General features: G+C 43.8%; 1 protein-coding gene across 8 annotated transcripts in view; it reads left to right on the top strand.

Moving 5' to 3' along the window:
- Positions 1–10284: 10284 nt before the first annotated feature.
- TRAF3IP3 (TRAF3 interacting protein 3) overlaps positions 10285–15124 on the top strand; it is a 25539-nt gene continuing 20699 nt past the window's right edge. For 4 of the 8 annotated variants that reach the window (XR_010127773.1, XM_054474419.2, XM_054474448.2 and 1 more), the window contains exons 1-3: positions 10285–10544; positions 10859–11055; positions 14257–14656. Coding sequence is in view for 7 of the 8 variants with exons in the window: in XM_054474419.2 (XP_054330394.1) it covers positions 10970–11055; positions 14257–14656 (486 nt within the window). In the remaining variant the exon portion in view is untranslated. The remainder of the gene's footprint in view (positions 10545–10858; positions 11056–14256; positions 14657–15124) is intronic. The other 4 variants (XM_054474402.2, XM_054474393.2, XM_054474410.2 and 1 more) reach the window with 4 other exon arrangements.

Here is a 15124-nt window from a genome sequence, read left to right as displayed (position 1 = left end):
CCATATACAGAAAACTACCCGAGGGGAAGAAATTGGAAGGATGAGATCCCTCTTCTACCAAATTCCCCTTTCCAGAGCTAGGGAGTGAATTTCGCTTCTCTCCAGAGTTCAAGTTTGGCCAAGTTCTTGGAACCTAAAACATGAACATTTCACTAAGTAAAATTATATAACTATATGTACATATTAGGTGAAATAAAAATAAAACATTTTTAAAATTAAATTTAATTAATTAAATAGAAATTCCAATATTCTGCCCATCCGAGTAGTTCTCCTGCACATCCCCCTTTGGAGGCTATGGCTCTAAAGTTGTATTAGAGAAAGAAGTCAGCATATGTTATGCTTTTAATTAGCCCTTTGGGACGTGAGTTATGGGACAAACCTTCCCTTGGCTTAGGGCGAACTCCAATAAGTCAGATACAGAAAGAAAAATATTGCATTATCTCACTTAAAAAAAAGAAAAACTTGAATACATAGAAAGAGAGAGTAGAAAGGTGGTTGGGGTACAGGGATGATGGGGAGATAAGAGTTCAAAGGGCACAAAGTTTCAGTTATGTAAAATAAATAAGCCTAGAGATCTAATGTACAGTATAGGGGCAGCAAAACTCCACCTCCATTCTCAGAGAGTCCTGGCTGAGCCCAAGAATTAAACTGACATAAGACAGATTAACAGAAGACAAGGAAACAAATTTATTTAATAGAAATTTTACATGGCACAGGAGAACCTCATAAGGAAATAAAGACCCAAAGAAGCAGTTAGAGTCAGTTACAAATTCAGTATACTGAATTTGACAAAGAATAGCACACTGTGAAATGTGATAAGGCAAGTGGCTTGGGCTAGGGTACTTAATTGGCTAGAGATGCAACTGGGAAGATAAGGGTTAGTTTAACAAGGTTTGTTTGTACAGATTTCTCTTGGCTTCAGCTTCTCATCCTTGATGATAAGACTGTTCCTTTTTTTTCCTACTACAGGGAGGATGTCTTTCCCATGAGAATGTCATCTGCTTTTAAGAAACAGCTCAAAGGTCAGAGTGATCATCTTGCACTTGCTGCTTTTTAAGTGCCCTTAACTCAAATAGTCAATATGACAGAATGGCGTATCTTTAACTCCTGAAACATCACGAGGACTATAGTTAATAGTATTGCATCATATACTGGAAATAACAGAGTAGATTTTACGTACTTTTACCACAATAAAAAAAGGTGACTATGTGAGATGATGAGTACGTTAACTTGCTTGACTGTAGCCATTATTTCACTATGTAAATGTACAGTCATGCATGGCTTAACAACGGGGATAAAACCTGAGAAATGCATCACAATTGATTCCATCATTGTTCCAACATCATAGAGTGTATTTACACATACCTAGCTGATAGAACCTACCACACACCTAGGCTGTATGGTGTACCTACCGCTCCTCGGCTACAAACCTGTGCAACATGTTACCATACTGAATACTGCAGGCAATTGTAACACAATGGCAAATATTTGTGTATCTAAACATATCTAAGCATAGAAAACGTACAGTAAAAATACAATATTATAATCTTATAGGACCACTATCGTATATACGGTCCATCATTGACCAAAACATCATTATGCTATGCATGACTGTATATCAAAAAATCCATTTTTAAAAGATGGGTACCAGATGAGCACTGGCTGAGTTGGGGAGGCTTTCTGGGAAGGATGATAGGAAACAGCAACCCTAGGGGAGGACAGATTGGTACACCGCATAACCTGGAATCAGAGGGTGGAAACTGGGGACTGGCCCAAAAGACCCTTAACAATGAGGGGCTGAGGCCCAAGGGACACAATGGCAGAGCGTTCGAGCATCTCTCTGCTGAGCGACTGGCTGCCCGGGGACCGCTGGGGTGGTGTGCGTCAGGGGCTCCCTCACACCGTCCTTGAACAGTACCGTGGACCACAAAAGAGCAAGGCTGCCCTAAGGAAAGACTTTGCCTCTTCGCCGGCCTCCCTTTGGGCCGTCAGGGTGGCAGCGCCACCCCGTGGCTGAATGTGGTGGTGTACCACGCTTCAGACAATCTCCTTGCCCACTGCGTAGCAGGTTCTACCTCAGGGCGGCCACCACCTGCACACCAGCGTGCCTACCAGTGAGTCATCGCTTAGGTCCCTGAACTGACCTAGAGGCGGGGCTGGACTCCGGCGTCGGGTAACTCCGTCCGGCTGCTGGGGCCTACGTTTGGCATTGAGCCCTGGGGAACTAGACCTGTTCAATAGCGACAGCTAGTGGTCACCCTCAAAAACAAGGTGCTCTGAGCCTCGCGGGGAAAGCACTGTCAAGAGATGGGGAAATCAGGACAGATTATTGGCCTTGAGTGGAAGGTGGCACATTTCCGAAGCCACTCTTGGGTAAAATGGTCTGTCGAAAACCCAAACGCTTTAAAGTGATGTACAACGACCTTGGCTGCCTCTCCAGCCACATCTCGGGCCACCTGCCTTGCTTTTGATTTCCCCAAGGACAAAGAACTGCCGGTCCTCTGAAGCACCCTGATGATCCCACTGTGTGTTGGCCATGCCATCTCCTCTGCCCTGAGCACTCTTCACTCTCCCCATTGCCTGGTTAACTCCTGGGCCTCCTTTAAGGTTAAGCCCAACCATTACCTCCTCCAGGAAAACTTCCTTCCCTTCCACCCAGTCCAACTCGCAAGGCTGGAGCAAGTGAGCTCCCACCTCTATCCCATGCCTCTACAGCTTTCTGTATTTGTTTATCACTTGAGTTTATCACACTTTTTAAATTTACCTGAAAATTGTCTTGTGTGTCTGTAACTAAGAGAAGATACTGACAATATTGTACCCATTGTTGCATCTCTAGTACTGAGTGCAATTTTAGGCATTTAGAAGTTATTTAATATTTAAGAAATAAGGAATTCATAGACCCTTATACTGGGAAAGGCTTTAGAAGAAATGGAGACCCACAGGGGCAAAACAGCCTTGCATTTCAACAGAGAGGTGAAGACGGATCTAAAAGTCATCTCACTGGATCCCAGTCATTGCCTGTTGCCCCACACCACGCTGTTTTTGCCCCCTGCTGACACCCAATGCACTGAGCTCTCAAGCTGGTGAGAGAGCCTTCCAGCTCTACTGACCCCGCCATCTCCACGATGCCCTAAAGCCCAGCTTGATTCCCTCCCACCCACTTCCTGGAAATCTTTGCTGTCAGAACTAACCTACTTCTTCACTAAACTTCTCCAGCAAACCCACTCCAAGGTTTTATCCCAAAGGAAGTATTTTAAAAGAAGAAAAACAAATAAATGCATGCATGAAGATGCCCATTGGCAGAATTATCTGTAAAAGCTAAAAATTAGAAATGACAAAAATCTCCATATAATTAAATAAAATTAAATTCCTCTATATAATTTCCACATGAATAAAATTCCTAATTATATCATGCAAACTAAAACGAGTTTCACTGCAACATTGGAATGTTTTTATTTTTACTTTATTGTGTTATCAAATACTTCCATAGTATTTACTATATTTAGGAACTATTCTACTGAATATTAACTAATTTAAATCCTCAAAAGAGCCCTGTGAGACAGGTGCTATTATGATTCCCATTATTAGTCAGAGCACATTTGTTTTGGTCTAATTTAAAATAGAATTTAAATGACACACAGTGAGAAACACTACGAGCCACTTCAAATGTTTTTCTTCCATAGAGAACAGTGTAAGACACATTCTTTAAAAAACTTAGTTAAATGAGTTTTAAAACTTACAAGATTAGATCAGACAAAATGCATTGACTCACTGAAACTACTCCTCCATTTTCACACAGCTACAGATCTGCAAGTCCATTTCATCATAACCATTAATAAATCGCAAGACAGATGCTCCAAATTGCAGGTGTTGCTAATAGTGATAGCTCATGTTTCTTAGTGCTTTACAAGTATTATATCTGGTAATCCTATAACAATTCTGTCAAGTAGATATTATCAGTTATAGCCATTTTACAGAGGAGGGAACTGAGATGCAAAGACCTCAAACATAGTGTTCATGCACTCTAAGCTCAAACAGATAGTAAGGGGCAAAGCCAGGCTTCACACCCAGGCAGTCTGACTTCTGGTGTCCCTGCCCATCTAGCCCCAGGCTGCCACTCAGGACAGCTTCAGAGTGAGCAACAGTCTTGAAGTATAGATGACAGATGTGATAGATAAAGTAATACTGTTACAAAGTTAAACATAATCACAGCTCTGAATTATTACAATTACAGAAAATTATTATAACATATTAATTTTTATTATGTATATTAAGTTGTATTTGCATTGTATTTGCCAGTGGCTAATAATTATCCAGAGCAATGCTGGATCATGTGGCTACTGTTTAATAATAAGGACATTACTAAACACATTGTGGGACACTAATATTATGAAAGACCATGACGATGTGAAAGCAAAAAAAATGGAAAAAATGGAAAAACAAAAAAATTTATAATATAGTATCAAGTGAAAAAACAAACATATAATTCATATAATTACATATTACAAAAATGTAGATTTCACTATGCTTAAAATATTATTAAAAAGAAATGCATGTGATCAAAAACTAGAAGGTAGTGTGAAAAATATGAAACTAATTTGTCTTTGGGTAGTAGGTTAAGATAATTATTTTTCTATTTTAAAAATCTTTTAGTAATACTATATTAAAATTTGTATAAATCTGAAAAAAAAAAAGGATAATCCGAATGCTTTCCAACTCATTTCTCTGTCCATCTGCCTTTAGTTTTCTAAGCAAGCCCTAAAGTTGCTCTCTGCAGGCGGGGGCGAGGGCGTGTGCAGGGAGTGCTGATGGCAATCTAATATGTGAGCACTTTTGGTGAAATCAGTTTGGTTCGGTGTTACAGCATCAATTTAATATTCTTTGTTACGGATGATAAATCGTACTGAGTATAAAACAGATTCTAAAGGTTTGTGTAGAAATGTATAAAATGTATAGAAAAGTCTCTGGAAGATATCTCAGTTTGGAATGTGAAGGCATTTGTGAAATAATTAGTATAGTTTAACTGAGGCTGTGCCAAGAGATGACAGTTTAACTAGGAAGGAAAATTGTCAGTTTCAGAAAGAGGATCACACTATTAAATGACCTAATTTTGTTAGACGGCCAACATCCCCAATATCAGAGTATTAATGAGTACAGTTACTAGCACTGAGGCTCTCAGAATTCTTAGCTAAAGACATTGATCATGGCTCTGACTGCCTAGGCTATGTGAAGAAACATGACATATAAAAAGTAAGTAGAAGTATATTTTAATCAACAGAAACCTCATATTTTTTATTTTTGTTGAATGATAATTTTTGGAAACTCAGTAATTTACATAAGAATATCTTTTAAATAAAGAATGTGGGCCAGTCACAGTGGCTCACACCTGTAATCCCAGTACTTTGGGAGGCCGAGGCAAGTGGATCACTTGAGGTCAGGAGTTTGAGACCAGCCTGGCCAACATGGCAAAACCCGTCTCTACTTTAAAAAATACAAAAATTAGCCAGCATGGTGGCGTGTGCCTGTAATCCCAGCTACTCGGGAGGCTGAGATGGGAGAATCACTTGAACCCAGGAGGCAGAGGTTGCAGTGAGCCAAGATAGTGCCACTGCACTCCAGCCTGGGCAACAGAGCAAGACTCCATCTCAAAAAAGAATGGATTTTTTAGCCACAAACTAGGAGTCCTATTTACTGGAAAACTCACACATACACTGGGGAGAGGAGGGTGGTGCTTCGGCTGAGCTCTAAAAAGCAGTAATTTTTCATTTAGAAAAGGGCATTTTATGAGTAGAAGACAAGTCATTATGATATTTAACTCAGGGATAGCCTTATTTCATATTCTGGCAGTACTCAAGGGGACAGAACCTCAAATGAAGGATAAAGAAGAGAAATGAAAGCTCTCTGAAGATTAACTTGTGGTTTGTCCTTTCCGTCCAAATAGAGATGGGTGCCTGGGAGGCCCCCCTTTTTCTGTTCTACATTACCTTTCCTTTTCTGTTTCCTAATATACATACACTCCTACCTCTATACCTACCCCACCTTCACCCCCAAGCCTGAGGCTGCAGCCTGTCAAGGCCCTTCAATGTCACAGCCAGTGAGACCACCTTTCTTATGAGCCTACAACAAAAAGTAACTTGTCCCTTGCTCAATGCTAGACCCACAAGAATTTATCCACAGTTATTTGTGCCTTATGGTTAGGCCTTTCAGATTCTTAGAATCTAAACAACAGATAAATCTCTTGCTAATATTGAATGTCTCTTACAGCATAAATTTGAGGTTTCATTACACGAAAAGGCTCTCTACCAACAATGATGATACAAAGCAAGCAAAGACAAGAGGAGGACTTAGAACTCTGTCCTGCCACAAACGTACAGTCATAACTCAACAGAGCAGCAACCTTGCAAACGTAGGAGTCAAGGAAATACTTATCTTCCTCCTGGTGAGTGTAGACTGTATCATCTCTGAGAATGAATATTTGTCTTTGGGATGTTTGTGTGGACATCTGAGTAAACAGTTACCAGCTAGACACTTGGAAAACTAAGGAGGAGAGTCTGCAAGTCACCTGATAAGGAGAACTTGAACTTGAATGGGAACAGACTTAAGTATGCCCGCCCTGAGCTGCTCTGCAAAACTTGGAGTGCCAAGGCCACTGTGGACTATCCTATTAAGAGTGTCTGCAGCACTATTCTAGAATGAATAACTTAGACTTGAGGAATGCAGTGCTGAAGAAACTTTGTCAGGAGTGTAGAGAAGGATTCTAAGGCAAGAACAACTCTTATGAATGAGGTTGCCGTTTCCCAGAAGATAGGTAGGAGTCACCCAGTAGAGTGGAAAGAGGAGTGGGATTAGAACTGGTAACACCCATGAGGGGACCCCCATAAAGTGTTTAACTTCATGGTGGCTCATGCCTGTAGTCCTAGTACTTTGGGAGGCCAAGGCAGGTGGATCACTTAAGGTCAGGAGTTCGAGACCAGCCGGGCCAACATTGCAAAACCCCGTCTCTACTAAAAATACAAAAAATTAGCCAGACATGGTGGCACACGCCTATAATCCCAGCACCTCCAGAGGCTGAGGCACCCGGGAGGCGGAGGTTGCAGTGAGCTGAGATCACACCACTGCACTCCAGCTTGGGCAACAGAGCAAAACTCCATCTCAAGAAAAAAAAAAATTTTTTTAACTCCTTAGTGCTGTCTCTTAGAGTATGGGAGAAGTCATATTAGCATATAGTTTAGTTACCCCAGCTGTATAATAAAATCTGATAATCTTACACATGCTTGTGTGGTATTGTGAAGCAACCAGGCTATAAAGGAAAGGGTAGCTTACCCCATACTCATCGCCTCATGGGGGACTACACAGGGCCCAGCATCTATCAGGGAAACTGTTTCAGAATATAACCATCAAAAAAGGGAGCCGTTGTTCCCATTGAACCTGGAAATTATGAGGAGAAGCAAAGGATACTGGCCACTAAAAGCCTGCTGCCCAGCTCAACAGCAGCCTGAATTAAACCCTCCATTGGAGGCCAGCTGATGATTACACTACAAATCTCTACTTGAGCTTAATTTGGTAAATTCGTTTTCTTAAATCCATTTTATCTAGATTTTAAAAATCATTAGAATAGTTACACAAATGACTCTCTACAATTATTTTAATTTCCACTGTATTGTGGCTACTTTCCATGTATCATTCCTAAACTTATAATGTCTTTTCTCTTTTTTAAATTGATTTAGCTCGCTGATAGTTTATTTTATTGATTTTGTTTTCTATTTGTATGTCTACCCTTCCTCCCCCTGCCAGATGCACACACAAAACTGAATTTTTTTATCAATTTTAAACAGGATTCTAACTTATGATATATTCTCCTCTTATCATTTCAAAATTCTCACCTCCTTTTTTTCTGATCATTTTTTAGCAATTCGTTTGAAAATAAATGAATAGGAAATTTATTTTTAATCTTCTTGATTTAGGTAATGAAAATGTTTAAAACTAGGAATTTTCCTTGAGTTCTGCTTGGCCATACCTCACAGATTTTGCTCATAATGTTGCCACTATCACCATTTTCAATGCATTCTTAATTGCAGATTTGAAATTCCCTCTATATTTCAGAGTAAATGGGAAGAATTTTTTTCCAAGAAGTTAAAGTATTTCTTTCTTCCATCTTTTGTTATTTATTTCAATTGTATTGTACTATGGTCAGAAAATCCTGCCATAATAGAGCAACTTTTCAAAACATACACTGAGGTTTGCTTTTTGATCAATATGGTCAATTTTTTTAATGTCTCATGGGCATTTGAAAATAAGGTATATTTTTTATTCTCAAAGTTCTGTGTGCGTGTGTGTGTGTGTGTGTGTGTGTGTCTTTTTCAATATAGATAGATAGGTATGACAACCTTATTAATTGTTTTGTTCTCAGAACACAATGTTAAGAGCGCAAACCTACTGTCTAGCAAACCTTGGTCCAACACTTTCCGTGTGATCTTGAGTATATCATTGACCGCCCTAAATCCCAGTTATCATGGGGGTAGTATCCCAATGACTGCGGAGCTTTGTAGACATTTCTTTCTGATGTTTAATGGAGTCCAAATAGTAGGTCTCTATAGGAATTCCTATTAAAATCTCCTGTCTTTCTTTACACTCTAATGCCCTGAACTCCCAGAATCTTCTCACTCTTCTATGCCAATAAAAATTCTCTGGCCAGGCGCAGTGGCTCATGCCTGTAATCGCAGCACTTTGGGAGGCCGAGGCAGGTGGATCACCTGAGGTCAGTAGTTTGAGTCCAGCCTAACCAACATGGTGAAACCCCATCTCTACTAAATACAAAAAATTATCTGGGCATGGTGGCGTATGCATGTAATCCCAGCTACTCGGGAGGCTGAGGCAGGAGAATTTCTTGAACCTGGGAGGCGGAGGTTGCAGTGAACCGAGATCGTGCAATTGCACTCCAGCTTAGGCAACAAGAGTGAAACTCCATCTCACTCTGTCACCCGGGCTGGAGTGCAGTGGCACGTTCTTGGCTCACTGCAACCTCTGCCTCCCAGGTTCAAGCGATTCTCGTGCCTCAGCCTCCCAAGTAGCTGGGTTTACAGGCACATGCCACGACATCTGGCTAATTTTTTATATTTTTGGTAGAGATGGGGTTTCACTATGTTGGCCAGGCTAGTCTTGAACTCCTGACCTCAAGTGATCCACCCACCTGGGCCTCCCAAAGTACTGGGATTACAGGCGTGAGCCACTGTGCCCGGCCAAAATTCTCTTATTCTTTCATCTTGGGCTCCCCAAGCCCTCTGTCCTCTACTCATTCCCATCTCTATGTGTCAAACTCCAGACACAGGGCCTTGAGCTATTGTCTCTCATCCTGAGTAAATGCCACTTGTCTTCAGTCGTAGTGCTTGAGAATCCATCCTCTGCTTTTCCCTGCCATTCCTTGTCCTTTTTCTCCTCAAAGAACAGAGAAAGAAGCAGAAGCAGAGAAAATGGTGACAAATTCTCCACATGTTAATAAATGTGATCACAGCTATTTTTAAGTCTCATTACCTGCCTCACGTGTGTCAAATCTTAGAATTCCAAAGAGCCACGTACATCACCCAACTACCACAGTGAGTAGCATCCAGACAAGGTGAATTTTACAAGGTTACAAAGCTGCTCAGTTAACTTGTCCCACTCCAGTTTCCTCTCCACTATTTTAGCCTGAACTTCTTGGGAATTTCCTGGCTGCATCATTTGTGATGGCTTCATCTTAATGCATGCAAATCAGTTCCCTTTAGTTTTTCCCTAAATTTCCTAGTCTGGTTGACTGGATAAAAAATGTGTAGAAGACTCTGCCTTCTATTCCTTCCTTCATCCCGCAGCTACCCACCTTTACACCCCCTCCTCCTTGCTCCAGAAAGGAGCAAATCCAGAGTTGGCATCATTCCAGAATCTGAGAAAGACACCAGCTACTTCAGAAGAGCAGAAACTCTTTACAACACCAGGATTGGGAAGAGGTGGCTAAAGAAAAAGGAAAATGCTTGCACAAAGAACTACCTGATATACATGAAAGCCTACACTGAGAACATCTCATCTAGGTCTTACCACCAAAAAGGCATTTTTTTCCCTCTCATAGAAACCACAAAGGTCTGAATCTGACCCAGAGGACTATCCTTTTCTAATCGTGGAAAGGAATCTTGACTTGAAACTGTCCAAGAGCTCCGACCAATCCAGTAGCAAGAGAAAGGGTGGCCGGGGTGCCTACTGATGGGAGGAGCTCCTGAGCCCAGCCCTGGAGGCCTCAGAGTTCAGGGGCCCACTTAGATGATACCAGAGAGCAAGAGAGAGGAACTGGGGTTTGCGAACCTTGTGGCTTTGTCTGTTTCCTGTTTCAGCAAGGCTGCTGTGCAAAAAAGAAAGACAGTACCAAGAAGGGACGTGTTAATAGGGCCTAGACCTATGGATTGAAAGCGTGTGCTTTACCCATCTGCTATCTTGCTCCATCTGAAACCAGAGCCAAGATCTTCCCAGGAGCTGGAATGCTTTCCTGAGTGGCTTGAGTTGGCGCCTGGGACTTGGAGGTAACTGAGAAGGAGGATGCTTTTGTGTCCAGGTTTGGGAACTCCAACTTTGGGGTAGGGCAGAAGATGCTCTACCATCCCAGCTCCCCTGGGTGAAGAGAGAGTGGGTGGCATAGTTTAAGGGTGCCAGGGGTTTGGGTAACGAAGAAAGTAACCTGTGTTGGTTTTCTGTGGCGCTAGCCATGGCACAGGGTACAGCTTGCACCACTCCTCTGTTCCAGTAGATTAGATTACATTAGATTAAGAGTGAGTCAAATGACTTAAGAGTTCAGGCTACCCAGTGATATGGGCATGAATTAAATGACCTTTTATAGTTTTCTTCAAAGCAGGGATCCCTGAACACAAGACTGCCTTCCCAGCAGCTTGAACGCAGGCCCCTCTCCCCTCAGTTCACACTGAGAGCTCTGGGCCAGGAAGGCCAACCCATGCAGGAAGCCATTCATTGTCTCCGTTGCACACATGGCCAGGAAGTAAAAGCAAGACTCAGAAAGGCATGTCAAGCCACAGTCAGGTGAGGAGCTGTGCCCTGTTCTCTCTCTGCAGCCTGAGAGACCAGGCTGAGCCTTCCCAGCCAGTAACCCTTCTTCCTCCAAGCTCTAAGTGAGCCCAGTCATGCTGCCAGGGGGGAACCTGAGAGATGCCAGAAAGCCTGGGCAGTGGCCCAGTGATCTTTCTTTGAACCCTACGGGGACCAGTTCCCTTTTCTTTAGCAGCCTATCCCTATCAGCCGTCCCACATACCTTCTTGTTTTCAAGCAAGTCAGTAGGGTCCAGATATCCCAGAAACCTGGGTAGGGTTCTATGCAGCATGCTGCACCAAATCCTAGCAGGTGTGGTAGCCAAGGCATCTGGGACCACTCTCCTCTCTAAGGAGCCATTTCCATTGCAGCTCCTTTTTTGGGTAAGAAGGCTCAATGTCTGCCCCAAGGAAGCAGAGAGCAGAGCAGCTGTGTGTTTCAGTGGACTAAGGTTGGTGGGCTGGGTGGAGAGCCCAGAGAGACCTCATCTCAGGCACTGTCTTCTCCCCCATAACCCTTTCCTCTGCGGCAAGAAGGTAGGAGGATTCTCAATGTTCTGCCTCCAATACAAAACCTGTGGGGAAGCTGGAGCCAAACAGGGAGGGGACCTCACACCTTATGTGTGACGCAGGCAGACCCCATCTCTTCCTTACCTTTCTGCTTGGTGTAATTGGGATGGCGATTATGTCCAGACCACAGAGAAGCCCTTTCTCCTTATAGCCCAAACCCAGAGGTCAGAGGAACCCAGAGGTCAGAGTCCAAACCCAGAGGTCAGAAGTAAATGGGACTTCAGCCTGGGGCCAGCATCCCCTCAATCTGGTAAACAATATACTCTGTCAAAGAGAGAGAGGGTTGAGAGGATGAGAGAAGGCATTCTTGGTCCTAGAAGTGCTAGTTTAGCTTGGAGCCTTTGTCTTACAGCACCAAGTCTTCAATATCCAACATCAGCATAACAAGGATAATATTCGCAATTACTTTTGCACCAACCTAATAAGAATACTTTATGTCTTTATTATTAAAAGGTAACATTTATTGTGTGCTTCATGCCAGGTGCATGGCCTGCATTTTGTCATTTAATCCTTATAACCTATAAGGCAGGTCCTAGCCCCATTTTATAAATGAGGAGACTGGGGCTTAGAGATGTTCAATAGCTTATCTAAAAACACACACAGGTTGTAGGTGACAGAGCCAGGACATGAGTCCACACAGTGTGACTCCAAGAGCCAGGGCTCTCCACTGCAATACATGGCAGAATAGCCAGGGGCTGTGGCTCAGGGATGCTGTGAGTGTAGGTTCTAGACATGGAGTTCACATGCACATAATCCTGGGTCTCCTCCATTCAGTCATTTATAACAATAGACATGGGTCTCTCAGACCCTTTCTTTTAAGACTTTAAAGAAAGAAAGTGGCAGGGAGGAAGTCAAGGGACCACCCTCTATGCCCACTCCCACCCTTATCCAAGAAGAAGAAGTAAGGAAAAACAAAGAAGAGAGCCATTCAGAATGGGTATGTAGAGGACAAACATTAACAACCTCACATTTCTGCTTGGAATCAATGTTGCCTGACACCAGAGTATGCCCCTCCAACCCTCAAGAGTCAGGCATTTGAGTGTCCAGGGCTTGACCACACAAAACTCCTCTCAGGGAAGAAGACTGCCCCACCCATGACCCTGGGGAATGAGTGGTAGGGTCAGAGAGAAAACAAGAATCCTGCAGAGAATTCCAGACTGAGCCAGGATAGCGAAGTCCCAGTAAAGGGGCAGAGAGTCTGCTACCTGTTGAGTCTGTTTGGCCTATAAATAAACCCCAAGGGGTTAGAGCTAGCAAATGCCTGCTAGTTGGTGAAGCTGAGATACTCTTCTCCCAGGGTGGTGGGTAATGAGGTCGTGGGAGGAAAAGAAGCAGCAGCAGCTGTGAGGGGGAGTCCCTCTTCCTTCATCAGTCCCTGGTCTGACTCCAGTGATCAGAGGAGGCAGGACACAGAATTTCCAACGCTCAGGATCCAGCTCATCCAAATCCAGCCCAACTCAGCAGAGTGACCAGAGGGTTCTAGGAGGATAAACTACAGAAGGTAGGTGGGGAAGAGTAGGAAAGAGAAAGGCACAGAGAAGGAAAAGGGGATTCAGGTCTGGGTGCTATGTGAATATCAGGTAAGGCCATGCAGAGGGACATCCTGTGGCCCCTACACCAAGCCTGTCTCCCTGGAAACTTCTGATTACTGTTTTTGTTTTGTTTCTTTTCTGTTTGCAGCAGCCTTATTGAGGTATAATTCATGTGCTTGTGGGTTTGGATGGCACAATCTGTGTCTGGGCTAAGGAAAGCAGACTTGGCACCAGAATTAGCCCTGACAGGGAGGTAATCCTAAAGAAATGGAACCCTCAGCCCCAAGAGTATTGGAGCCAGATGCTCTGAAATGGGTTTTGGCCAGCACTAGGCATGTGGCAGATGCTCAGTCAATACTGATTGGACTTGATCTGCACCTGAGAGACACAGCCCAGTCCTGAGCTTGGAGTAGGGGGCCCATGGACCATTGTCAGGACAGGTTGGAGGAATTAGGGTAGGGTTTCCCTCCTAAACCATGCCACGTCCAGGCTCACAAGCTAGTTGCTAAAAGTCAAGAAGAGAGCAGTGGGTCCTGGTCACAGGACTGGTCACCACCTGAGGGGGGTGTGGTTAGCCCTCCAGATCCTTGAGAAGTGTCACCCAACTATGTTAGTGACAGCTTGCACCAAGAGAGCAGTAAAGATACTGACTTTCCTTTTCAACTGGGGGATAAGAGGGCAGATTGGCTCAACTTAGCTGCTTCTCTAGAAGTCTGGAAAATGAACACACACCTGCCATCCAAGAGGCTATAAGCTCATTATGATTTTAATCAATTATTTCTCATGTTCCCCTGACTTAGAGGCATGGTAAGACGTTCAGTCAAGGAGTAAGTGGCAGCCATAGAGACCCTTTTACTTTACAAAGGGGAAACATCAGCTAGAGAAAAGCAGGAATTCACTTTTATAAGATTGTATTAGTTCATTAGAGACTGAGCCCAAGAGTCCTGACTCCCAGTATGATACCACCATGTCCTCAGTTTTCAACACACATGGATGGAACCCTGTGCTATTTCTGCCCCCTAGCCTAGGGAGATAGTCATTTTTCTGCCCATCTTCTGACCCCTCCCCTTCTCCTCCCTCTTGGCATTTGGCAGATCCAGGCATCTATTCCAGGAACTGGAAGCCAAGCGCAACAGGTGCTCGGAGGTCATCATGATCAACCCAGAGCCCAGGCCCTCCCCTGGCTTGGCACGGTGGGCTGAGAGCTATGAGGCCAAGTGTGAGCGCAGGCAAGAGACCCGTGAAAGCCGCCGCTGCCGTCCCAATGTGACCACTTGCCGCCAGGTGGGGAAGACGCTGAGGATCCAGCATAGAGAGCAGCTCCAGAGAGCTCGACTGCAGCAGTTCTTCAGGAGGAGAAACCTGGAGCTAGAGAAGGGCAAGGTGCAGCGTCTCCAGGCCAGGGAGCAAGGGCCCTCCAGGTGGCCAGGCCAGGTGACTGTCCTCAAGGAACCCTTGTCTTGTGCCAGCAGGATTTCTTCTCCCAGAGAGCAGGTGGGCCGTGTCAAGGGACATACTGCTCTGTGCTCTGGGACCCTCTCTGGATAAGGAGGGTGGGTGGGCTCAAGGTCACTAAAGAGTGATCTAAATTAAGTCCTTCTTCCTCAGTCATATAGTAAAGTTGCCAAGAGCTACTTATAGTAAAGTTGCCAACAGCTACTTATTCAGAGATTTTTGCTGTTGTATTTTCATTTGTTTAGCTCTTTTTGTCCTGCACTTGACTTGTAAGAGAGAAAAAATAATTTTTAAAAACAATTCCGGGCTGGGCATGTTGGCTCATACCTGTAATCCCAGCACTTTGGGAGGCCAAGGCAGGAGGATCACTTGAGGCCAGGAGTTTGAGACCAGCCTTTTGATAGAGACAAGACCCTGTCTCTATCAAAAACTTTACAAACTAGCCAGGCATGGTGGTGCACACCTGTAGTCCTAACTAATCAGGAGGCAAAGATGGGAGGATTACTT

The sequence above is a fragment of the Pongo pygmaeus genome, chromosome 1, assembly GCF_028885625.2.
Source record: "Pongo pygmaeus isolate AG05252 chromosome 1, NHGRI_mPonPyg2-v2.0_pri, whole genome shotgun sequence".
Lineage (NCBI taxonomy): Eukaryota > Metazoa > Chordata > Mammalia > Primates > Hominidae > Pongo > Pongo pygmaeus.
The sequence above is the reverse complement of the archived record's forward strand: the minus strand, read 5'-3'. Positions and strand labels throughout refer to the sequence as shown.